This window comes from Grammomys surdaster, unplaced genomic scaffold (assembly GCF_004785775.1).
Source record: "Grammomys surdaster isolate TR1022 unplaced genomic scaffold, NIH_TR_1.0 137, whole genome shotgun sequence".
Classification (NCBI taxonomy): Eukaryota; Metazoa; Chordata; class Mammalia; order Rodentia; family Muridae; genus Grammomys; species Grammomys surdaster.
Window position 1 is genome coordinate 1,353,981 of NW_021604595.1, and position 24,445 is coordinate 1,378,425.

At 46.8% G+C, this 24,445-nt stretch overlaps 1 protein-coding gene across 1 annotated transcript in view; it reads left to right on the top strand.

The window, feature by feature from the left end:
* The window catches only part of Phf2 (PHD finger protein 2), a 76,823-nt gene that overhangs the window by 25,310 nt on the left and 27,068 nt on the right, over positions 1-24,445 (top strand). The window contains exons 2-5 of the mRNA XM_028763187.1: positions 13,686-13,771; positions 17,067-17,181; positions 20,578-20,738; positions 23,420-23,561. Coding sequence (XP_028619020.1) covers positions 20,630-20,738; positions 23,420-23,561 — 251 coding nt within the window. The 5' untranslated portion in view covers positions 13,686-13,771; positions 17,067-17,181; positions 20,578-20,629. The remainder of the gene's footprint in view (positions 1-13,685; positions 13,772-17,066; positions 17,182-20,577; positions 20,739-23,419; positions 23,562-24,445) is intronic.

The window sequence follows — 24,445 nt, forward strand, 5'->3', positions numbered from 1 at the left end:
TTTGAGTCTTTTGAGGTGAAGTTCATGAAACAAAAAGCCACCATCCTAGTGTTAATCCAGTTTCTGCACTTCACCAGGGCAGGCTCAGTTACAGCATTGTGCTAATGTTGGCTTGCATCTGTCCACAGTGCAGGAGATGCTATCATAGTTCAGATTTATAGCTAGCCTCACTTGGAATTCTCATGCCCACAGCACCCATTGCTTGCCTGCTGCCATCTTGGCTGTCCTGACCTCAGCCTGCTGTGCCTGGCCTTTCACTGTCGGGTGCTTCCTCTCCTATGGGCCAGGTGGAGTGGGCAGCATACTAGACACTGATTTTAGTTCAGGGTGCTGACCATTACTGTCACTGGATCACCTGGTTCCCATGCTCTTCTGCTTATCTGACACAGAAATTAAACAGCTAACGCTGGTCATCAGATGCAAACCAACTCTTAATCATGGTTGGGAAAGACCTTGAGGCCCAGAACTCAGCACCTTGTGCTGCTCCATGTGACAGCTTGACCTGGTCAGGGCAGAGCCCTGGTGTGTAATGTGTGTGTATGTGCATGATGTCTGTGTATATAGTGTGTATGCATGTGTTGTATCTGTCATGAGTGCTGTATTCTGCTTGTAGTATGTGGTTTGTGAGTGCACTATATGCAGTGTGTAGGGGGTATTTGCTTTGTGTATAGACTGTGTGATTTGTATGTGCATAATTTGTGTCGTTTGTTTCTCTATATAAGTGTGGTATGTATATATGTACATGTGATTTTTATGTGTTATATGTGTGGTGTGTATGTTTGCTTGGTATAGTATATGTATGGTGTGTGTGTGTGTGTGTCTGTCTGTCTGTCTGTCTGTCTGACTGTCTGTCTGTCCGTGTCTGGCAGTGGCCAGGTGATGTGGTAGGACCCTATCAGCCTTATCTAGATCTCTGAGACCCTGAGGGAGCTCAGTGTCATCTGTAGGCTTTGGTACCAATCACTTCCTCTGGGAAGAAAGGAACAGAACCTGAGGGGTAGATAGAGCTTTCTAGAACAGCACATCTTTGATTCTCACCTGTGAGAACCCGACTATGGCCACCTGAAGCTGCTTCTGTAAAGCCCTACACACCCCTTTCCTGCAGTGCGGCTGCCTTGCCACCTCCCTTGAGGATCAAATCTGTCATGTTTTCAGAAACAGGCAGGCAGTGGACACTCTGGGTTCACATCCTAGTGCCCTGTCAGGCCCAGGAACAGGGCTCGGTTCTGTCTGATGGCCCAGATTAACTGGGCCCAAGGAATGAGTGTTCTCAGGACCCTTGTGGGCTCCATGGGAAGCTGAGCCTCTGTTGCCCACATGTGTCCAGTGCCTTTGAGGAACAGTTAGCTCGAAGCTATGTGCTTTGCTGTGCCTCTGGAGAACTGATGACCTCAGAACAATGACAGGATTCCTTCTGCAGAAGCTGGCGGGCCAGTGAGGCTCTGTTGGTGCTGGGAGGCCTTCCCTCTCTTAGTTTCTATAAATTAGAGTGTGTGCCTGGATTAGGAGAAAAGAAAAGGTGGCTTACTTTCTCCAGTCTCGTGCATGTACTCTAAATAAATAAGTGTAACTAGCAAGTATGACAGGGCCTGGAGCTTCAGGCTCTGAGAGTAGCCAGACTGCCTGCCTCCCTGCCTGTGAGCCCACGCTTCCACTCTCCTTGTTTCTACCTCGGGACTTTCCACACTTAGTGAGAACTGGGTATTTTGTGGGTTGTTTGCCAACCTGCTCATGTCCCTCCACATGCTGCAGTTAGAGCCTGTCTGGGCTGGAGGGAGACACCCCAGCGCTGCTGTCTCTTACTCTTCTACAAGTTCTGTATGGCCTGGTGTAGGCTCTCAGGGTGCCCAGGTGAAAGCCCTGGTTCCCTCCATGCTTTGATGGCACCCAGGGCTCTGGGCCCGCCTCCCACTCCTGGCCCATTGCTCCAGCTCTCGCTCCAGCGTGGCCTGGCTTCTCCATTAGGAAAGTCTCCCACTAGAGCAGCTTTCCTTTGCATCTATCTTCCACATTTCCCACTGACAGCCCTGCGGACCGCACACGCTGACTCTTTTTCTCTCCTCCCTTCTCTTCTTTAACTGCTTCTGCAGTGCTGGATATTGGGCCTTGGGCCCTGCGCACACTAGGTCAGCATTTTCATTCTGAGCTGCATCCCGGCTCTCTTTTCATGATTTTTTACTTTTGAGACAAAGTCTGACTAAGCTACTCAGGCTGAACTTAAATTTGCCATCCTGCTTCAGCCTCCTGTGTAGCTGAGGCTAGAGTCTGTGGTGCCAGGCCCAGCATGATTTTTAGTAGACAAGTTATAGACTGATTTTAAATTTATAGAATGACTAGGCAAGAAGAACCAAGTTCCTGTATGCCTCCCCTACCCTACACATCACCCTGTTTCCATACAGAATCATTTACATCTTTGTGGTGTATTTGAGCCAGTCAATGAACCAGTGTTGGTGTTTTAACATTAACATCTGTAGTTTGTTTTAGAAGCAAGCCATTCTTTGTTTAAAATTACTTATTATTTTATGTGTATTGGTGTTTTACTTTCACCTATGTCTGTGTACCACATGTGAGTCTGGTGCCCATGGAGGTCAGAAAATAATGTTGAATCCCTTTGGACTAGAGTCATAGGTAGTTGTGAGCTGCCCAGTGGGTGTTGGGCATGACACAAAGGTCCTCTGGAAAAGCAGCCAGTGTTCTTAACCACTGAGCCACCTCTCCAGCCCCTGGAAGACATTCTTTGTATTACATATCCTTTTTTTTTTTTAAATGTGTATGTGTGGTATGTGTTTGTATATTTATGTGTGTGTAGTATATATGTGTGTGGTATGTATGTGTACTTGTGTATGTGTGTGTGTGTGGTATGTATGTATGTGTATGTATGTATGTATGTGTGTTTGTGTATGTGTGTATATGTATGTATGTGAGTACGTTTGTGTATGTGTGTGTGTTTATGTGGTGTGTGTGTATGTGTGTATGTGCTGTATGTATATGTATGTATGTATGTATGTATGTATGTATGTATGTGTGTATGTGTATATTTGTATGAGTGCTGGTGGGTCAGAGGACAGCCTCAGGTGTTGGTCCTCACTGCCTACATTACAGGCTAGGCCTCTTGTTCACCACTGAGTATGCCAGGCTAGTAGTCTTCTGGAGATTCTCCTGCCTTTACCTCACATCTTGCTGTAGGAATGCAGTGTTACAGACACACTACTCTGTTTGGCTTCACATGTGTCCTGTGGCTCCAAACATGTCCTCGTTCTTACACAGCAAGTGCTTTACCCGGTGAGCTGTCTCCCCAGCCCCTGAATCCCGGGGATTTGACCATAATGCTGTGAGCCTACCACTGTGAGATCACACAGAACAGTTTCTCTGAAGTCTCTGTGCTTCATCAATCCCTGCTTTCCTTTGACCCCAGGCCCTGGGAACTGTTATCTTTTTCCTGCCACCATAGCTGTGCATGGTGTCGTATAGTTAGAGTCACACTCTGAAGACTTTTCAGACTGGTGTCTTTGACTTTGTGGCGTATGTTCACGTGGTCTGTGTCTCTTTATGCCGGCAAATATTTCCTTTCCTGGATGTGCCAAGGTTGAGTGACCCATCCATTCAGTTCCTGGAGAGCATCACTGTCACTTCTACATTCTAGTGTTTATGTCACTAGACTAGTGTCAGTGTCTGGCACAGGTTTGAATGCTGTGTGAGTTTTCAGCTCTCCCTGGGTAGGTAGATACCAGGGAGAACAACCGTGGAATCACACAGTAAGAGTATGTTCATTCTCCAGAGAAACCACAAAGCTGTAATATACACAGTGGCTGTGACATCATTGATAAATGAGTGTCCTGGTCACCCCCTTTCCCACCAGTGTCTGGTGTTGTCAGGGTTCTGCGTGTTGGCCTTCCTTGTGAGCATGCTGTGTGATGGTTGCTTTCATTCTTATCTTCTGGTGATGTGATGTTGATAGCCTGCCACATGCTAGTGTCCTGTAATGGCCATCTAGAGATCTTCTTCATGAGGGGCTTGTCGAGGTCTAGGGCCCACTTTAAAATTGGATTGTTTTCTTGTTGAATTTTAAAAATTCGTGCAAATGTTGGAACCAATCTTTAACAGGTATGTTTTGCAAGCATTGTCTCTCAGTTTGTGGCTCATTTTAATTCTCAAAACAGCATCCTTTTCAGAGCAGGAGTTTTAGATTTTAACAAAATTCAACTTGCCCCGATTCTTTGATTTGGGCTTTAGGGTTGTATCTATGAAGTTATTAACAGGATGATTCAGCAGGTAAAGATGCTCACTGCAAAGTCTGGCTTTCTGATTTAGTGTGTTTGAGTCTTCACATGCAAAGTGAGTCTCTGCTGGACAACACACAGTTGGGTCTTCTTTTTTTTTTCTTTTTTGCTATCTGTTTTACAATCTCTGCCTTTTAATTAGAACATTTAAGACACTAATAATTAGTGATTATTGATATATTGGGCTAATATTTACCATATCTATTATTGTTCCCTATTTATTACCATATATATATATGAGAAGTGTGTGCACACACAAACGCACACGTGCTTTCATGGGCATGCATGTGTAGATATGCACGCACCTTTGTTCCTCTAGCCAGAGATTGATATTATGTGTCTTTCTCAGTTGCTTCTTAACCTTATTATTTTGAGACAGTGTTTCTCACTGAATCCAGAGCTCACCAACTGGCTAAGCTAGCTGGTTGGCAAGCCCAGAGATCCTCCTGTCTCTACCACCCAGTGTTGATTCTGGGGTTAAACTGAGATCATCACATTGTGTGACACTTGACCAACTGAGCTATCACTCCACTCTCTCTCTTTTTTCCTTCCATTTTTTTTTATTATATATGCTTTGGCTTTAATTAAGCATATTGTAGGATTTTAGTTTTCTTTCTCCTATCAGTGATATTTTCAAAATAAACATTTTTAATGGTTGCTGTGTTGGTTTGAATAAAATGTCCCCCATAGGCTCATGTATTTGAACACTTGGTCCCCAGTTGGTGCCACTGTTTGGGGACGTTATGAAACTTTCAAGGTGTGAAGCCTTGCTAGAGGAAGTATGTCACTGAGGGCAGGCTTTGAGTTTGTAACCTCACTCCACTTCTGGTTCACTCTCTCTACTTTGTTTTTGTGGTTGAAGATGTCATCTCTTAGCTTCTCCATGACGTTATAGACTGTCCCTCTGGAGCTTTTCTCCTGACCACTGGCTTTTCTCAAGATCTCTTTTTGTTTGAGTGTGTATGTGTGAATGTACATATGCATGCTCACTCATTTGGAGGTTAGAGGATGGTGTTTGGAAGAAGGCTTTCTCCTTCTACCTTGTGTGTCTTGGGTATTGAACTCAGGTCATCATGCTTGGCAGCAAGTGCCCTAGTCACTGAGCAACCTTGCCTACTACTGTCTAGAGTATTTTGTTTTTGCTTTTAGTGTGTCTTATATTTTCTGTTGCAAATATACAGTTTTGAGAACAAGCATTCTGTTCACACCCTGCCACATTGAAGGGCACACATGCACACCTGCATGCTTGCATCTTCTCTGATTCTTCTGGAAGCTGAGATCATGTGATGTGGTGAGTCCCAGCTGGAGTAGTGCTATGGTGTCTCTTACTGAGGCTGTATTGCTTTAGAGGAGTAGGAAGCTTCCCTCTTCACACCTGGTCCCTCACGTGGTGCTGCTGTTGATTGGTTGATTGGCTGATGGAGTCAAAGTTTCCCAGGCAAACAAAGACTCTTCACTTGGGTTTCCTGTAAGCAGCCAGAGGGTTGGGCTTGATGAGTGACATTCAGTTGTGTCTTTCTGCTGATTAAGGGCAGTCCATTCTTCTCAAGCCACTGTCTCTGAGAGGTCTGCATGCACCAGCACATTCTGTAAAGATTTATCTGTGACTGTCAGAGAGTATAGACTTGTGACAGGGTCTCCCTTGCTGGCCTCCACTCAGAGATCCATCTGCCTCTGCCTTCCAAGTGCCATCACACTCAAACAAAAAATATGTTAAAATGAAATTGGATATACTTATAAATTCAGATAGCTTTGATTGAAAAAAAATCAATTTTTCATAATTAAAAATCTTTAAGGGCTAGGGGTATAACTCAGTAGTAAGGTATTTACTGAGCCCACATGAGGTCCTTTTAATAGCTAGCATCATATACACAGAGTTTTACACTTATTTCGAGGTGTGGATACTAACAAATTCTAACTTTGGAGGGAAGTGTCTGAGGGTCCATGTGAGCGGGAGGGTCTGAAGTTGAGTTCCTAGCATCCATTTAAAAGCTAGGCGAATGCCTGAAACTCCACCTTGGAGGTGGGGGCCAATGATAGGAGGTCTGCCGCCCTACCAGCATCAGTGAGCTCTAGGTTCAGTGCGTGACCCTGTCTCAGGAAGGAAGATGCAGAGCAGCCAAGGAAGATGTCCAATGTTGATCTCTGGCCTCTGCATATATGCTAGCACATGCAGTCACAGCCACATACGCACACACACACACGCACACGCACATACACACGTCACTATCAACTGTCCCCACCCATGAACCCATGATGACATGGGCTCCTGCTAGGACTGATGCCTGTGCTTGTCTGCAGCATCCGTGTTAACATTTGGATATTAATATGCCCCAAAGCCCTATGTGTTGGATGCTTGGTCCAGCCTGTATTGCAGTTGGGAAGGTGGCAGAACCTCAAGGAAGTGAAAGCTAGTGGGAGGAAGTAAGGTCTTTGGGGGAGTGTCCTGGGAGGGCATGCCCACCCCTCCCCCACATCTCCCAGTCTGCTTCCCAGCTGTGCTGAGGAAGACAGGCTTTCTCTGCTACATGCTCCCACCATAATGCTCTGTGCCACAGTATCAAAGAAATAGACCAAGTGACTCTCTACCAAGACCTCTCCAACTATGTGCCAAAATAAGCCTTTCCGATTTTAAAGTTGATTTTCTCAGGTGTTTTGCCACAGTGACAGCTAACTAGCACGATCTGCAACACCCTTTTAGCTGCTCGTTTGGTGGGCATTTCCTGCTGTGGTGGCCTTTTCTATGACTGTAAATTACAGCTGAGTCACTAGTCAGGCAGATACCATCTCCTCTCATGATTTTCCTACAGAAAATGGTCTTTTCACTTCTACATCTTTGACACACATTTCAGGGCTAAACCCAAGTCTCTCTTAGGTGCCTGTGACTCATTTGCAAGTCAATCTTTTATTTTAGTTCCTGAGGTTTCTCAGTGCAGTAGGAAGCTGTTCTGTTGTCCTGAATTGTTTTTATTACTGTGCCCTGGAGGGGATGCAGTGACCCCATAGGGCTCTGGGAGAGGGGTGAGAGGGAGCAGTGCTCTTCAGGGACACAGGAAGCCACCCCTAACCTGACCTTTTCATTTTGTTTTGAGGTCGGGTCTTACTAGCTAACTCTGGTTTTCCCAAAACTTACTACGTAGATCAGGCTGGCCTTGAACTTACAGTGAGTTCGCCTCTGCTTCCAGAGTGCTGGATTTACAAATGTATATACCACATACAGGTCTTGACCTGCCTTTAATTAGAATAGTGTGTGGGCCTTGCTAACTTCTTCCCAACAAACACTGTTTTAAATAAACCTGTAAGTGTGATTTTTCTACTTTTGAGTTAGAAGTCAGATTTCCGGGATGCAGCCTTTAACATGCAGCCCTGTTAGTTCAGTCGTCAGGAGCGTCTTGACCCTTGGGTTCATGTCCGCTCATGCTCCTAGCTTTGCTTCAAGGCCTGGGATACTTCTGCAGTGTCCTGTAAATGGAATGATGGTAGCTATGACACTTGGAGGGATCCAAGGCTTGCCCCTTTCCCTGGGAGTGACACTGATGCCTCTGGATGGGAGGGAAACAGCTGACCCTGAGTTTCTTAGAAAGGACACAGAGCACTGTTGTCAGGGACACCTGAGATGTGCTCAGTGAAACAGCTGTGGAGCTGAGGAGCTGAGTAACACTAGGGGACTCGCTTCATGCTTAGGGACGTGTGTGCTTTCTACCTGTCATGCTTGGTTTTTCTATAAGCAAGTCCATTCTGTAAATAGGCTCACAGAAGAGAATTCCCTGATAGGCAAGTCAGAGTCCAGACCAGTGTGAATGCTCTGTGGTTGGTGAGTACTCTCTAGTTTGTGTGAATGCTGGATGGCTGGTATGATTATTCTACGGCTGCTGTGACTCCTCCATACCTGGTGTGGATGCTCCATGACTGGTGTGAATTCTTCATGGCTGTGTAAAGTGCTCCATAGCTTGTGTGAGCGCTCCATAGCATCTGTGAATTCTCTGTGGCTGGTGTGAATTCTCCACGGCCAGTGTAAAATACTCCATGGCTGGTGTGAATTCTTCCATGGCTGGTATGAATACTTTTCAGTGGCGGGTATGAATACTCTGTGGCTGGTGGGAATACTCTGTGGCCAGTGTAGCTGCTCCACAGTGGATGTGAATGTTCTATAGCAGCATGCCAGTGTTCCATAAAATCACTTCAAATTGAGCTGCAAACCCACATTCTCTCTTTTCCACCCCTGGCACCCCACTTGCCACTCGTGTCTCTTAGATTTGTTATAGACATTTTATCTGTGAGTTGTTATAAAATAATAGCACTGTATGTTAGACTTAGTGTTTTTCCATTCATCTGTGCTACTGAATGTGTAAACTTTAAGACAGATAATATTTTTTGACATGATCATGTGTTGCTGATCCATCCGTCTGTCTTGGATGTTGGATGTTCTGCCCACTTTAATCTCACTGTATTGTGAATGAGGCATCGGCAGAATGCCAATTCTTAACTCTTAGATATATAGTCAAGTGAAACTGCTGGCTTATAATTCATTTTATGTTGATTTTCTGAGGAAATCAATCTTTTTTTTTCCATGTCTGCACCATTTTACATTTCTCAACTGAAGAAATCCTAGAAGGTTCACAGTCTGTCCACATCTTCATAAAAACTAGTCATCCCACTGAGTGTGGACTTTTGATTTGCACATCTCTAATGGCCTGAGTGTTCAGCATCGTTTCATGTGCCTGATGGCTGCTTATTCATCTTCTCTGGGGAGATGTCTGTTTGAGTCATTCGCTCATTTAAAAACTAGATTGTTTTATTATTGAGCTATAAGAGTTCTTTATGTGTTTGAATGCTAGACCCTTACCAGATATGTAATCTAATAATATTTTCTCATTCTATAAGCAGCCTTTTCTTCCCCAACAGTGTCCTTTGATGTACAAACCTATTTTTTAATTAAGTTGAAAAATTCTTTGATAGCCTCATACACACACACACACACCCACACACACACACCCACACCCCGTTGCATGTTCTCTTCCCTCCTGCTGAAGCTCTTCTCATTCCTAACAAGCCTTGTAGTTTCAAGCCCCCTCCTCTTTCTCCTTATTTTTTGAACACTGAATTTAATGGATAAGCATGAGTGAGGGGGTTAGTTACGGGGGGACGGGTAACTTATCAAAGGTACAGTAATGAAGAGAGTGGCACTCTCTTCTCTAAGGAGTAACCATCGGTTGCCTGTGAATCCCTCAGAAAGGGGTGAGACGTTATGAGTCCTGCCCCTGTCCATGATGAGACTTTGCCTGACCCAATCTTAGATACACAGAAATTTTTAATTTTGATAAAGCCCATCCACAACACACTTTATCATTTGTAGTTGCTGCTGCTGCTTTTTTCTTTGGTGTTATGTCTAGTCACCACTGCCAAATCCAAAGGCGTAAGGATTTCACTCATGTTTTCTAACACCTTTATCCGTTTAGATCTTAGATTTTTCCGTAGGGTGTCAGGTGGGCATTAGGAATAGAGAGAGGCAGACCCTAAGAACTTGCTGTATATCTAATCTCTATACATAGTAAGGTTCTGAGAAAGATCCTATTCAAGATGGTAAAGCAGAGAGCACAGAAGATACCCAACGTCCTGCCCTGGCATCTACACGCATGTACTCACATGCGTCCGTCTGCAAACTCATGTGCATACAGTATATCACACAGACACCCACATGTGTACGAGCGAGCACACGCACACATACACCCCGGAGAGTCTTTTCTTATTGAATGATCTTTTATTTCTGGGTCTAATTCTAATCTGCTGGTCTGTTTCCAGCTAGCGAGGTGCCAGCAGCACACTGTTTGGGCTACTTTGGCTTTGTTGTATGTTTTGAAGTTGTGAAGTATATGTCCTCTTAACTTCATTTTTGTTTTTGAAGGTTTGGTTATTTGGGGGTTCTTCATGATCCCATATGAGTTTAAAGTCAGCTTTAACCCTTGTTTTGGCAGTGGATAAATCATGCCTGAATTTGAGGTACATTTCCCTCCAAAAGCTTACCCTTCTTGGTGGTGTGTCATTACTTTCTTGATTTTCTTTTCAGATTATCTGTTGCCAGTGTCTACCACACAGCTGTGCTGGTATAATCTTGCATTCTACAACCTCCCCTCTTGTTTATTAGGGCCAGCATGTTTTATATACTTGGTTTCCATGTGATGTTCTGTACATTTAAGTTTGTCATCTGCAAATAAAGATCACCTCACCTCTTTCTATTTGAAGGCTTTAAGTTTAATCTTGCTGTCTAATTGCTCTGACTAGCCCCCTCAACACTGTTGAGTGGAAGGCAGCGTCAGGCATCCTGGCTCATTTCAGATCTTCTGGGGAAAGGTTTTGGCTTTTCATCATTCTGTGTAATATTAGCTGCGAGTTTTTCATATTAGGCCTTTATCTTGTTGAGGAATAAGGCATCTTCTATTTTTACCTCTGTAGAGTTAAATTTTTTTTTTTTTCTGAAGAGCCAGGAGTTGTGACACATACCTTTAGTTATGCCACTCCAGAGGCAGACACAAGTAGATCTATCTCCAGGCCAGCCTGTTCTACAGAGTGGGTTCTAGTACAGCCAAGGCTACAGAGGAAACTCTGTTCCCTCCCCCACAAATAATAAATAAATAAAATTATTACTAGGTGTTGGGTTTTTGCCAAATGTTTTTTCTGCACCGGTTGAGGTGGTCATGTGGTTCTTCCTTGTGTTTATATAAGGTAAGAACATCTTAGGAAGGATGGGGGCCAGGGCAGCACTGGGGAAGAGGGAGAGAGGACCTCCTTGCTGTGCTCCTTGCCTTTTGCACTACGAAGTGGGTGATGCTCACATGACCCCTGCTTCCATGTAACCTCCAGGGGGCCCAGGGCACACCCTTTCCTTGTACTCAGACGTGATGCTGCAGGGACTGAAGATTTGTTTATTTCATGTGCTGAACTATTCTTTCATTCCTGTGACAAGTCCCACTTGGTTGTGGAATACAGGCCCCTTGGTAAGCTGCTGGACTTGACGATATAGTTTGCTGAGGATTTTTATACTGCTATTAATAAGAGTTGTGGCTCTTTTGTTTTCCTGTCTGCTTTTGTCCAGCTTTGAAATCAAGATATTATTGATCTCATAAAAGGAATCAGAAAGGCTGGGGATAAGAAGCAGAATCCTTGTCGAGCATGTTTGAGGCCCTAAATTCATTTCCAGCACCAAACACCAGTGGTGTGTAGGTCAGGCATGTTACTTTCTTGTCTGTTTGTTTCTGAGGAGGATTGGTATTGTTTTTTATAGAATTCACTAGACTTTTCTATCAGTAGATAGAATTCTGGACATTTCCTTTTTGATACTTTATTCAGCACATGTGCATATGTGCTTATGTGTGTGTATGTACACGCATGCACACTCATGCATGTTCATGCCCAGGCATGTATAACAGCACACATGTGGAGGGCAGAGGACAACTACCAGGTATCTGTTCTCTCTTACCCTTTGTGTTCAGGGAATTGATCTCAGGCTGTCAGGCCTGGTGGTGAGCGCCTTTACCCACTGAGCCATCTTGCTGGTCTCTGGAGTTTTCTGAGGGAGGAATGACAGACACAGTGTCTTATTATAGATCTGTTCATTTTCTGTTTTGTCAGTGTGTGTACATACGTGTTGCTGAGTGGTGGGAATCGGTCCCCAGGCTTTAGATGTGGCCACCGTGTACTCTACTGCTGAATTAGAGCTGTTTCGGAAGTATTTTTTGTAGTTTGTGTGTTCCAAGGAATTTGTCTGTTTTGCCTATGCTACCTAATTTGTTGGTCTATAAATATTCAGTGTTCTCTTGCAGTTTTTTTTTTCTTTTCCTCGGGGCCAGTGGTAGTGTCTTTACTTCCATGTAATTTACTTAAGTAATCTTTTAGTCTTCTCTCTTTATCTTGGTGAGTCTAGGTAAGAGCTGGTGAACTTTAGGCTTGGTTGATTCTCACTGGTGTTACTGGATTAGCTTATCCACGTTTGGCTCTCTCCCCAAATAATATGGAAGAAGTCCTGATTTGATGGGAAACAAGCTCAGAGTTACAGAGAGATGCACTAGCCTATCAGGTGACGTTCGAGGGATACAGGGAGTCAAGGAAAGGTCTTCTCTTCTCTTGCCCAAGCTTTGCAGAGCTCAGATTTGGGTATCATTTCCTAGGAGCTGTGTTTGTTTTTTTGAGACCGAGTCTCTAGTTAGGATCTGAAGCTCACTGATTAGGCTAGGCTATTCAGCCAGTGAGCCCCCTGCAAATGCCTGTCTCTACCTTTCCAATGATGCGCCAATGCATCTTGCTTTTCTTGTATCCACTCTGGGTATCTGAACTCAGGTCTTGGTGCTCACACAGCAAGCCCTTGACTGACTCAGCCACCTTCTCAGCTCCCCTGTCTTATTTTTAATAGGTATAAAATTTATCATATAATACATCATGAGGCCATACATGGGGGGAAAAGACAAAAGAGCACATTTTAAAAGTCGTGCTAAATACAGCTGGAAGCAGTTTGGGAGCTTTTGATGGATTTGTAGCATTTGCTTTATGTAAAAGTCATCTGCATAGTGTTCACCAGTGGCTTCTAGGCAGCCAGTTTCCTTCATCCTTTCTGGGTGGAGCCTCTGTGGCTGCCCTCAGGAAATGCCACTTAGTATGCCAGGTAACCGTAAGCTCTGTTTATGCGTCTGTGCTCACTGGAAGGATGCGTTGGTGTTTTCCAGTGACTTTTCCGTCAGTGGGAGTCACCTGCCCCCATAGTCTGCCCTTTCTGCTGCCTGTTCACTAAGACTGGAGAGTGTCAGAGTCCAGCCACATTTTCATTTTCTGGTGTGGTTGTTAGACACCTGTTGGTGTTGTGGGTCACATCCTTCGGTTCCGTCTGCATTCCCTAAATGGCGTTTGGCTGTGAACGTCACTGCCAGCCTTTCTCTCCCGAGCCAAGTTTCTGAGCATGTTTTTGCGGCCCTGGAAGCACTCTCGGAGAGACACACTGGTATACTGTCCCTCATCCTTGCCCTGACCTGCTGAAGCTGAGCGGGGCAAGTGTCTGTAGTCCAGCTCAGGGTTCTCCAGGCTTCCCTGTATGTTCTGTCCCCAGCTACCACCAGAGAAGGCTGTGTCGCTGCCTCCTAGACACGTCCTTACCCTCCCAGGGTGAGGATGGGGGTGGTCCTCGCCGAGGCAGGCGTATTGGATGAGCATGTGCAACTGTGTGTGACTCCCCCTGCAGACTCATGTTTGAGGAGGGCAGCTCTGCAGCCTCCCCCCTCTCTGAGGACCACTGTCCTCTACAGTTCCACTGGTCCTGGTTCCTAGCCGTGAGCAAGAGCTCCTCCTGAGCTGATGGTTGGAAGGTGCTGAGGGAGACAGACCATGAGAGTGATAACAGTCTGTCTCCTCCCGTTCCAGCTGTGTTGGGGTGGAAGAGGAAGAGGCACCAGATATCGACATTTACCATTGCCCGAACTGCGAGAAAACCCATGGCAAGTCCACGCGTAAGTACCTCCACCCACGAGGAATGTCAGGGTCACAGCCCCATGTCTCTGGTGCTGGGGGTCCCTCCAGCTCAGCTGACTGCCTTATGGTTTACTCTTGCCCTCAGAGGCAGCCATGCAGACTCCACCATCCCCAAGGTCTTGCCAGAGCCACACTTAGCATCTATAGTGGACAGGCTAGCCTGTGTTAAGTGTGGGCTTGGGGCTCAGATAATAAAAGGGGTGTCCAAGGCCCCCAGCTCAGCCAAGCCCCATTTGTGTGTTTGTGTGTTGCTCTTCTGTCCATCCTCTAGGAGCTTGGTTTATCCCACATAGTACCCCTACAGGAGGTCTTGGGGGCCTGGTTTTCCCACAGTGCCTGCTGCTGTGTATCCCGTGCTTCTCCCTCCTCCCTTGTTCTCTGGGCCCTGCTATGCAGCAGGTGCAGGCTCAGCTCATACTGTGCAGTTTCACCTAAGTGGGCTTTGAGTGCCAATACTGACCCCTAGTTACAAGTGGAGAGCAGAGATGTAGCCAATGGGAACACAGGGACTGGACCTGTGCGTGGGCTACCTTGTGTGTGTGTGTGTGTGTGTGTGTGTGTGTGTGTGAGACCCTGACCCCATCCCTGTCCCCAGGGCTCCTGCCTATTCTAGTGTGAGAAGTGGTCACATACACTTCAAGTTCACTGTTCACATCCCATGCCTGAGGCTGGAGGGTCGGCCTGGGGCATCTGGATGGGTCACAAGGGACTGTGACCCACTCCTATCTAGTCACTGTGTCACTCTTCTTTCAGGAGAATCTCATCCCGGTGCTCAGTGCAAGCCGAGAGGCCGTGCCCCCTGGCTCCATGGACTAAGTCCTGTGAACATAGAAAGATGAAGATGGGAGAGATGCAGGCAGTAGGGTGGCGCAGCGAGGCAGGGATGCAGGCAGAGGGAGAGACACAGGCACCAGGGGGCTCCAGGACCAGGGTTACTCAGTTAACAGGGGGACATTGGCAGTGGGGGGCCCACACTCCTGTTCAGCAGACCAAGGCTTATCTAAGATCCCGAGGACATTGGAGCCTGGCGTGGCTCCTGGGGAGGCTGGTACTAGGAGGGCTGAGCTCTCCAGTTCTGGGCTCTCTGCTGTCTCTTGGTTCTTCTAGGGCCTGGCCTATGTGCACTGCTGGAATGGTGAGTCAGCTCTGGTTTCTGGCCGGGCCCTAGCATATCCTTAGCATCTGGCTGTGCTGCCAGATGGTCATCCAGGACTCTAAGGCACCTTCCAGACCTCCCAGACCCAGAGCGCTTATGCTCAGAGTGTCTCAAGGTGGGTAAGCTAGGCTACTGATGATGCAGACAGGAAGGAGTGTTCTCGCTCTCCTGCACCTTGTTAAGCTCAGGGTCTTCCTTTATCTTTATATCAGAAAAGAGACAAACATAGAGAGCTTCCACCAGGACTTGGACCTAGTCCCTGGGACCTGGGAGGCTGGGTCAGGGCAGAGCAGGGTTGGACCACCAGCAGGCATGTTCTTAAGGAGGATGGGGGTAAAGCAGTGTGTGCTCATCCCAGGGCCCCTAATGAGGGTGATCTGGAAGATGCTAGGGTCACACTGCCCTGGATGCCACAGGGGCACCTGGGAGTCATTTCTAAGGAGACTCCAAATTCTCAGAGAGGAAGAAGTTGGAAACTGGCTGGAGCCTCTCCTGGCAGTCACAGATGTTTCAAGAGGAATGTGCCCAGAGTAGAGGGAAGGTGTGGTATAGGTTTGAGCAGGTTGCATCAGTGGCCAACAGTTTGATTTTTGGAGGCGGGGAGAGGTTGTGCATCTTCAGAAACAGCAATTGACTGTGTCAACAACCTATCCACTGGGAAAGGCCTGTACACTGCATCACCAAACCCTCCCCCTGGGCCTGGCTGGGCGAAGGGTTTGAGCAGAGGCTGCACAGTCAGCCTGGAAGAGCCAGCTCCAAGGGAGTGATTGCACATAGGGTGCCTGTGTTCTTACCTGTGTGCCACCGTAAATGTTTGTTTTCTATTTTTGCCTTTGTAACCAGTGCCACAGGGTGTGCGGCTTAAATAGCAGGATATTCATTTTGTGCCTTCTGAGGATTGAGAAGTCCAGAATCAAGTGCTAGCTAGCGTCTATAGCATCTTCTTGTAGGGTGGAAGGGTGGGGAAGCCTCTCGTGGTCTCTGTCTCCATTGAGAGGACTTCAGTTTCATGACTTTGTCCTCTAAGGTGCCCCATCTCCTAATCACCTTGAGGACTGAGGTTTTCAACATACGGATCTAAGGCATAGACTTCAGAGCATGCTTGTGCTTGTGTGGACGTATGTATGTGTGTGTGTCCATTTGCATGTGTGTTCACAGCAGGCTGTGTAAACACTGGGGTTTAGACTTTCACTGCTGGTTTTGAGACACCTGGACTCCTTCAGCCACCATGGTACAAAGTTCGCAGATTTGAGCTGAGGCAGCACTTTAAGTAATGGCTGCCTGAGACGTTGTCTCCAGTCAAAGTTCTAGCTGGCAAGACTCACTTCCATGCCCCTGGAGAGCTCCAGCCCTCTTGAGGTTGAAAGCTCGCCTCTCCCTTTCTGTCCCTTTCTGTCCCTGGTCTGATGCAGGCTCACCCATGTGCTTTCTTTTCATTAAGCAACTGTGGTATGGGTTACAAGTAGGGCTCAAATCCCAACCTGACACAGTCTCTGTGTGTTCTTCAAGGTGATTTTGGCCTGTGGGTCTTGGTCAAGGTTTTGAGACAGGTTTACTTGATCAACAAAAAATTTAGTACAGGAGTTCCAGGCTCTTGGACATGCCTGGCAAGTGCCTTCTGTGGTAGAGACCAGAGACATGGAGTAGTTCTGCAGCCGCAGCACAGGGCACATATGTGCAGAGTGTATTCACCTTGCTTAAGTGTACTCACCACTCCCCATCCCTGGCTCAGGCCACCACTGTCATGCTTACTGTGGGGTCAGGGTGAGAACCCAGGTATCCCCAGCACTGCCCTTTGTTGCTCAGAGGGCTACATGACAACTTTAGTACCATGGACTGCTTGACATCCCTATACCTTGGGCCACCATAATGGGTCTGTTCATGTGCACATTGACTGGGAGGTGGGGAAAGAGTGAATGGATGGGGAAGGTCCTAGCAGGGAGATGGCAGTTCTTCATATGGAAGCCAAGCAGTCTGTGGGCTGTGTCGGTGAGCTTCCTAGCTTCCTTTCTATGCCCTGTGATGCCAGGCTGGGGTGTTCTCTTATAAGTATAAGGGCCTCCAGAGTTGGGTGCAAGCTGTACTTGGAACAGGCCTACCTTCTGTCTCCTTTACAGTCAAGAAAAAGCGGACGTGGCACAAACATGGCCCTGGGCAAACGCCGGACGTGAAACCAGTGCAGAACGGCAGCCAGCTGTTCATCAAGGAGCTGCGGAGCCGAACCTTCCCCAGGTTGGTGACCTTCCTCAGGTGGGCAAACTTTCCAAGGTAGACGGGTCTCCTCCTGGTGGGGCCTAGGCAGTACTGTCTAAGGTGTGGACCCACCCGCAGAAACCCTGCATCTCCCTCCATCTTCCAGTCACTGCACCGAGGCTGTGTTCACTCAGTCCACATGCCTTTCACTGGGACCGCCTCTTCCAGGAGAGCAAAAAGCAGGAACCTGCAATGGAGGCAGGAGCTCCAGGCCCTCTGCAGACAGGTCACCTCTCCCCTCTCAACACCTCTTAAGGACACATATTGGGCTATTAGTGACTTTTCTTCTCTGGATAGAAATTCTCTCTTTCCATCCTGGTGTCTGGGTGCCTGCCTCATGCTCTTGTCACCTGGTAGAGGCCCTTACCTTTCTTCTACTTCCTGCATCCTTGTTCTGTCTGAGGTCTGGCAAAGAAGTGAGCAGACAAGGGCTTCTGTGGGAAAGGGCAGTTTAGAGAAGCTGTTCTGCATCACCTACAGTTGAGAGGTTGGTTCTGTTTGTCTGACCGGAATCTTTATTTCTCCCTTACTTTGGAAGGATAGAATCACTGGGCAGAGAGTTCCCAGTTGGGGGGTTTCTGTAGATGTTTATTGTGAAACCTCACACGAGCAGCGGAGCTTGGGTCTGTCGTTGCTCCTCTGAGCAGAGAGCCTCTCGTTCAGCTCCCCCGACCTCCCTGAGATGCAGTCACCTGCCGTAATGCAGCAGTGTAAAGTTCAGCAGCTTTTGATACGTTCACAGATGTGTGCCTCTCCATTAGTCACGTTCAGAGCCTTTAACCCCCACCCCCCACAGAAATCCTGCCAGCTTCTTCCCACGGTCCTGAGAAACCACCTGCACTTTTACCTGCCGGACCCACTTTCTCGTGTGTAAATCTGCCTCCTGGGACTTGTTCCTAGAAATAGACTCACCCAATATTGGAGTGGCTTCTTTTTATTTCGATTATTTTCAAGGCCCACCGCATTGTACCATTTGTCAGGACCTGGTTCTCTCTTTGGCTGAATAGACTCCCATTGTCTGGCTGGACCACTAGCTGTCTGTATCGTTCAGCTGATGGCCATTTGGGCTGTTTCCTGTTTCTGTTTTTGTTTTTATATTTTTATTTTTTTTTTAGCTACTATGAATAATTGTGGTCTAAATATTTATGTACATGTTTTTGTGTGGTCATATGTTTTCATTTCTCAGTGTGGAGCCACTGGGTCAGATGGAAATTCCATGTTTAATTGTCTGAGAACTGCCAGGCTGCTTTGCAAGGCAGCTGCATCATGTGACATTCCTGCCAGCCGTGGTGGAGAGGGGTTCTCTCAGTCTGTGGCTCTCCTTACTGTGTGCTTCTGAATCTGGCTGTCCTGTGGATGTGAAGCGGTCTCATGTTTTGACTTGCATGTCCCGCTGATGACTGGAGATGCTGAGCAGCTTGTTGCTTTCATGTGAGCTTTTCTGTTCTCTTCCTAGAGAAATCTATTGAAATCTCGTGCCGTGTACACTGTGTGTGTGTATACACATGTGTGCACCTGCATTTGGAGGCCAGAGAATTACCTTAGTGTTAATCAGGCATGATCCTCCTCCTCTTCCTCCTCCTCTCCTTCTTCTTCTTTCTGAGACACGGTTTTCCCAGCCCTTTGCCTCACACTTTAAATATTTTTTTTTTTTAGATTTATTTATTTATTATTTCTGAATACACTGTAGCTGTCTTCAGACACACCAGAAGAGGGCATCAGATCTCATTATAGATGGTTGTGAGCCACCATGTGGTTGCTGGGATTTGAACTCAGGACCTCTGGAAGTGCAGTCAGTGCTCTTAACCACTGAGCCATCTCTCCAGCCCAAAATATTTTAAGATTATATTTACATATCTATTTGTGTATACATGCATTTGTGTGCATAAACAGGCCTGATGGCAGGCACTTTGATCTGCTGAGCCTCTTGTGGATTCTGCCTCATCCTTAAAAAAAAATCTTAGATTTATTGATTTTATGTGTAAGAGTGTTTTCCCTTTATGTATGTATGTATGTATGTATGTCCAACACATATATGTCCAGTGCCGGTAGAGTCAGAAGAATCAGTCTCCTGGTTGTCTCTGAATGGTTGTGAGCCATCATGTGGTTGCTGGGAACTGAACTCAGGGCCTCTGGAAGAGCAATCAGTGCTCTTAACCTCTGAGCCATCTCTCTCCAGCTCACCTCACATCTTTTAAAATAATCTTTTTGTTGTTGACTTGTAAAAATTCTTTATGTATTTTAATGACTTTTAAAAATTAAACATGTGTTTGTGTCTGTGCTCATAAATACAGGTGCTTGTGTAGTACAGGAAAGGGCACTGGCCCCCCCCAGAGCTGGAGTCGAGGCATCTGTCAGCTGTTGAACCCTCCCTCCAGCTCCTCTTTCCATATGCTGGAGGCGTGCTCTCTATGCAAGATTGGCAGGTATTTCCTGCCCCATCTGCCTGTCTTTTAACTTTTTTGATGGTGGCTTTTGAAGCAGAAAGTCCTTTTGATGTCTTGGTTTATCTAATCTTTCATTTGTTTCTTGTGCTTTTGTTGCAATCTAAACCTTTACCAAATCCAAGGTCGTGAAGATTAATCTTCCTGTTTTCTCCTAAAAGTTTTGTAGTGTTAGCATTTAGTTTATACTTTGATATGTTTTAATTTTTGTTTATGGAATGGAGTAAAAAAAATCTAACTTAATTATGTGTGTGTAGCTTTCTATTTGTTCCAATATCCCTTATTGAAAAGACTGCCTTTGCTTGCATGGTCTTGGCACCTCTGTTGAAATCATTTGTTTGGAAGTGTCCACATTTATGTCTGACAGAATTCTAGGTACCGGTCTGTGTTTGTCCTTGTGCCAGGACTACACTTGATTCCTGTATTCAATTTTGAAGTTAAGATCTGTAAGTCTTGAATCTTTGCTCTTCATTTTCTGGCTCCTTCGTGTGCTCTACATGGATTTTAAGACCAGCTTGTGAGTTTCTACAGGAGAGTTACCTGGGATTCAGAAAGATGTGGTAGAAGGGTTTGTTTTTGCTCTCTTTTCCATGGGGTGGGGGGTACATGAGAAATCAAGAGATCCACAAGGATAGTGTCTGTCTGCCTGCCTCTGCCTCTGCTGCGGTGGAAAAGGTGGCCAGCATGCAGGAACACAGCAGAGCTTTTCTGACCCTCATCACTGTGGTCCCTGACCTTCATGTCCCTATTACAGTTATCAGTGGACCCGTGTGCCCTGCTCCCAGTGGTGGATTCCTGGAATCAGCACCACAGACTTGCCTACAGCTGTCTCAGTGATAACTGTTAGGGGACTGCTGCAGGCCAACCTCCAAGGGCCTGGGAGGCATGTGGCCAGGGATACTGAGGCCTCCGACCCTCCCTCTCTTCATAGTGCTGAAGATGTGGTGTCCCGCGTTCCAGGCAGCCAGCTCACTGTTGGCTACATGGAGGAGCATGGCTTCACTGAGCCCATCCTTGTCCCCAAGAAAGATGGCCTGGGCTTGGCTGTCCCTGCCCCAACATTCTACGTGAGTGACGTGGAGAACTATGTGGGTGAGTACCACCATTTGCATATCTTGTTCAAGCCTTGGGTAGGAAGGCATTGGGGTAAAGAGCCGTGCTGAGGATTTGATCCCAGCACCCTGGGCTTATCCTTGATTTGATGAGAGCAGGTGAGGTGCAAGGATGTATAACCAAACCTGGAGCCAGTCAGCCCCCTGTGGCTGTTCCTACCTGTCTTCCCTTTTGCAGGCACTACAGGCAGGAATGGCCACACTCTCCATTTTTAAATGAGTGCTGGGCATCTGAGCTCAGAATATGCAAATATCGTGCTTTACCCAAGGCTCCATCTCCCTGACTTTCATGAAGGTTTATTGGCGAGTGGGGTAGGGGGAGGGCAAGCGGCTGCCTCACTGAGTAGCTCTGGCTGGCCTGGAACTCTATGTAGACCAAACTGGCCTTGAACTCACAGAGCTCTGTCTGCCTCTGCCATCACACCCAGCACACGGAATATTTCAAACACAGACAATGAAGGAAACACACAGACAACCTGTGCTCTGGCTATTGGCCACACATCCACCAGCCTTGTGTTGATTTTCCTCTCCCTGAATCTCTTCCCCTTACAGTGTCTTAAGACCTAATCTTTGTCACAACTTTCCCATGAACTTCGCTGCTAGCTGAACATGGTTTGATCTGTCCCTGCACCACATTGGTGACAAATCCCTGAGAGTCACAGAGTGTCTGCTAACATTGCCACATGATCTTGTCATCTACAAATATGGTGGGCCACATTCCTGGCTTCCCTGAGACACAGGTGGTTATGGGCTGCAGGTTAGCTACACTTATACTTTGACTTAATTCTCCCCAGTCCTTCAGAAGATTACTGCTTAGAGTTGTGGAGAAGGGTCGCCATGTGAGCTGAGTTTACATTCCCAGAACCCACATAAAAAGCTAATGTGTTAGAGTGCATTATAATCCCAGCACCCCTGCTGGAAAATGGAAGCCAGGGACAAGGGAATCACCCAGAAGCTCACAGGCCAGCTAGTCTGGAGTATGTAGCCGCAAAGAATAAAGAAACTTTGCCCAAATCAAGCAGACCAGAAGGTGTGGACAAACTCCTGAAAGTTGTTTTCTGACCTCTACACTCACATGTATACATGCATGCATACATACATGTACATGCTTGTATACACACAAGCCTATTTACATGAGCAGGGCCCTAGGTTTTATCTCCAGAAATTATTTATTTTTATTTATTTATTTAGTTAGTTTTTTAGTTTTTCAAGACAGGGTTTCTCTGTGTAGCTTTGGCTATCCTGGGACTTGCTGTATAGACCAGGCTGACCTCAAACTCACAGAAATCCCCCTGCCTCTGCCTCCTGAGTGCTGGGATTAAAGGTGTGTGCTACCACCACCTAGCAAAAAAACTCTTCACATCTGGTCATTTGACTCAGAATGTAAACAGGACCCATGGGTAGCATTTGGTTTGTACGTTCCTTACATCTTCTGTGGCAGCCTCAAGCCTCTGCCATTCTGTCATACGGGTGGAGCCTGCAGAATTTCTCAGATCCAGGATGTGATTGGTTGTCAGTGCCCCTGCTGTGGCATCCAGCCGCTCACTGTCCTGGGTGTTTTCCTGAGAGCTCCAGCTTGTAGAGCTGGCTCTCTCACGGATTTGTGGCTCTCCCTCCCCAGAGGGTGTGCCTCCATCTTTGAGGACACCTGCTGTCCCTAATACATACCTGTAACGATGCTGCCTTGGTCAGTGGGAGCTGCTGTCCAGGATTCTTATCCCCAGATGTTCCAACAGCTCTGCCTTGTGTCTGAGCAGCCACTGTGAACTCTGACAGAGGGCACCTTTGCCTGTCCATTCTGTGTTATTTCCTCCTGTCTTGGTTGGGAACCTTCTGTAAAGACTTCTCTATCCTTGGTTATTTGACGAGCCCTAACTTTTCTTCGTCAGCTACAGAAAGGGCATGATAAGTGTTTTCCCGAGTAGTCACCAACTGATCAGTTAGAACGAGTTGGTGCTTATATTAGTTTTCCTATATTGGCAGTCTATCGCTATAATAAAATATTTGAGACAAGTAATTTATAAAGGGGGGAGGGGTATTTGAATTCATGACTCTAGAGCCACCAGTCCATAATCGTTTAGGGTCTCTGGTAAGATGATGTGTGATAGGGCAAACTGCTCATAACATGAATCAGGAAGCAAAAGGAAGGCCAGGTCCCACAATCCCCTCCAGGGACCTCCCCATGACCTAGCATCCTCCCACTAGATCCCACTTACTAAAGGTTCCACTACTTCCAAATAGCAGCACAAGCTGGGACCAAGCCTTTATGTATTCATAGCAAACAAGTGGCCTTGAAATGCAAGGGTCTTGGCTTTTAATTTTAATATTATTCTGAAAGTACTTATGCCAAGATGTCCATCATTATCTGAAGCTCAAGTTGATTAGGCATCTGTATATTTATTTGCTGATGTGGCCTTTCTAGCTGAGGTGATGTTCACCGCTTCACAATGTCACTGAGTCCAGGCAAGCAGCATTAGTTATTCTGAATCCACAGCAATCAAAGGTGGAAGAGATAGGCTCAGCCCTCATTTTTTCTAGGGGGTTGGGGGAGGCACTGCCATGTGCAAAGGCAGCTGAGGACAGGTAAGTGTTCACCCCACCATGTCCTCCAGGGAGGCCATAGTACTTTCTTGGCATGCTCATGTCCTAATTCCTCCTCAGGGCCAGAGAGGAGCGTGGATGTGACAGACGTTACCAAGCAGAAAGACTGCAAAATGAAGTTGAAAGAATTTGTGGACTATTACTATAGCACGAACCGCAAGCGTGTTCTCAATGTGACCAACCTCGAATTCTCAGACACCAGGTGACAGGCTACTCTGGGTTGGGGCTGGGTGGGTTTGGCTTGAGGCCACTGTCACCAGCCTGGAGTTCTAGGTTGGTGTTGGGCCATCCTGATGTGAGGGCTGCAAGTGCTGCCTCGGGTCATGCTCTGGGTCCTGGGGCTATGAAGCCTGGTTTGGGGTTCTACCCAGGTGTGGGAACTGTGAAGCATTGCTTGGGGTTTTGCTCTGGGTGGCGGCTGCAAGGCCTGGCCGGCAGTCCTATTCTGTATGGCCTGTTGCTGCCCTGTGAGCTGCCCAGAAGTCACCAGGCGGGTTTGGTTCTCCTTTCTCTTAAAACACACTGAACAGCTCAGATGAGATAGGAGCCAAAGGAACGCACCCACTTGCAGAGAAAGCCGCTGGGGTAGCATGGACAAGTCCCTTCCAGGGCCATGTACTCCTCGTTCACACTAATGTCATGCTGAGATGATGCACTGACATTTACACACAACTGTGACATAGACACCCACAGATATATGACACGTAAATATGAACGCACAACACACCAATACACTCATGACACACAGACCATGTACACACCCACTCACACTCAGTACACTCATGGCCATCTGTCTTAGGGTTTGTACATACCCACTCACACTCAGTACACTCATGGATGCCTGTCTTAGTTAGGATTTGCACACACCCACTCACTGAGTACACTCATGGGCGCCTGTCTTAGTTAGGGTTCGCACACACTCACTGAGTACACTCATGGATGCCTGTCTTAGTTAGGGTTCGCACACACTCAGTACACTCATGGATGCCTGTCTTAGTTAGGGTTCGCACACACCCACTCACTCAGTACACTCATGGACGCCTGTCTTAGTTAGGGTTCGCACACACTCACTGAGTACACTCATGG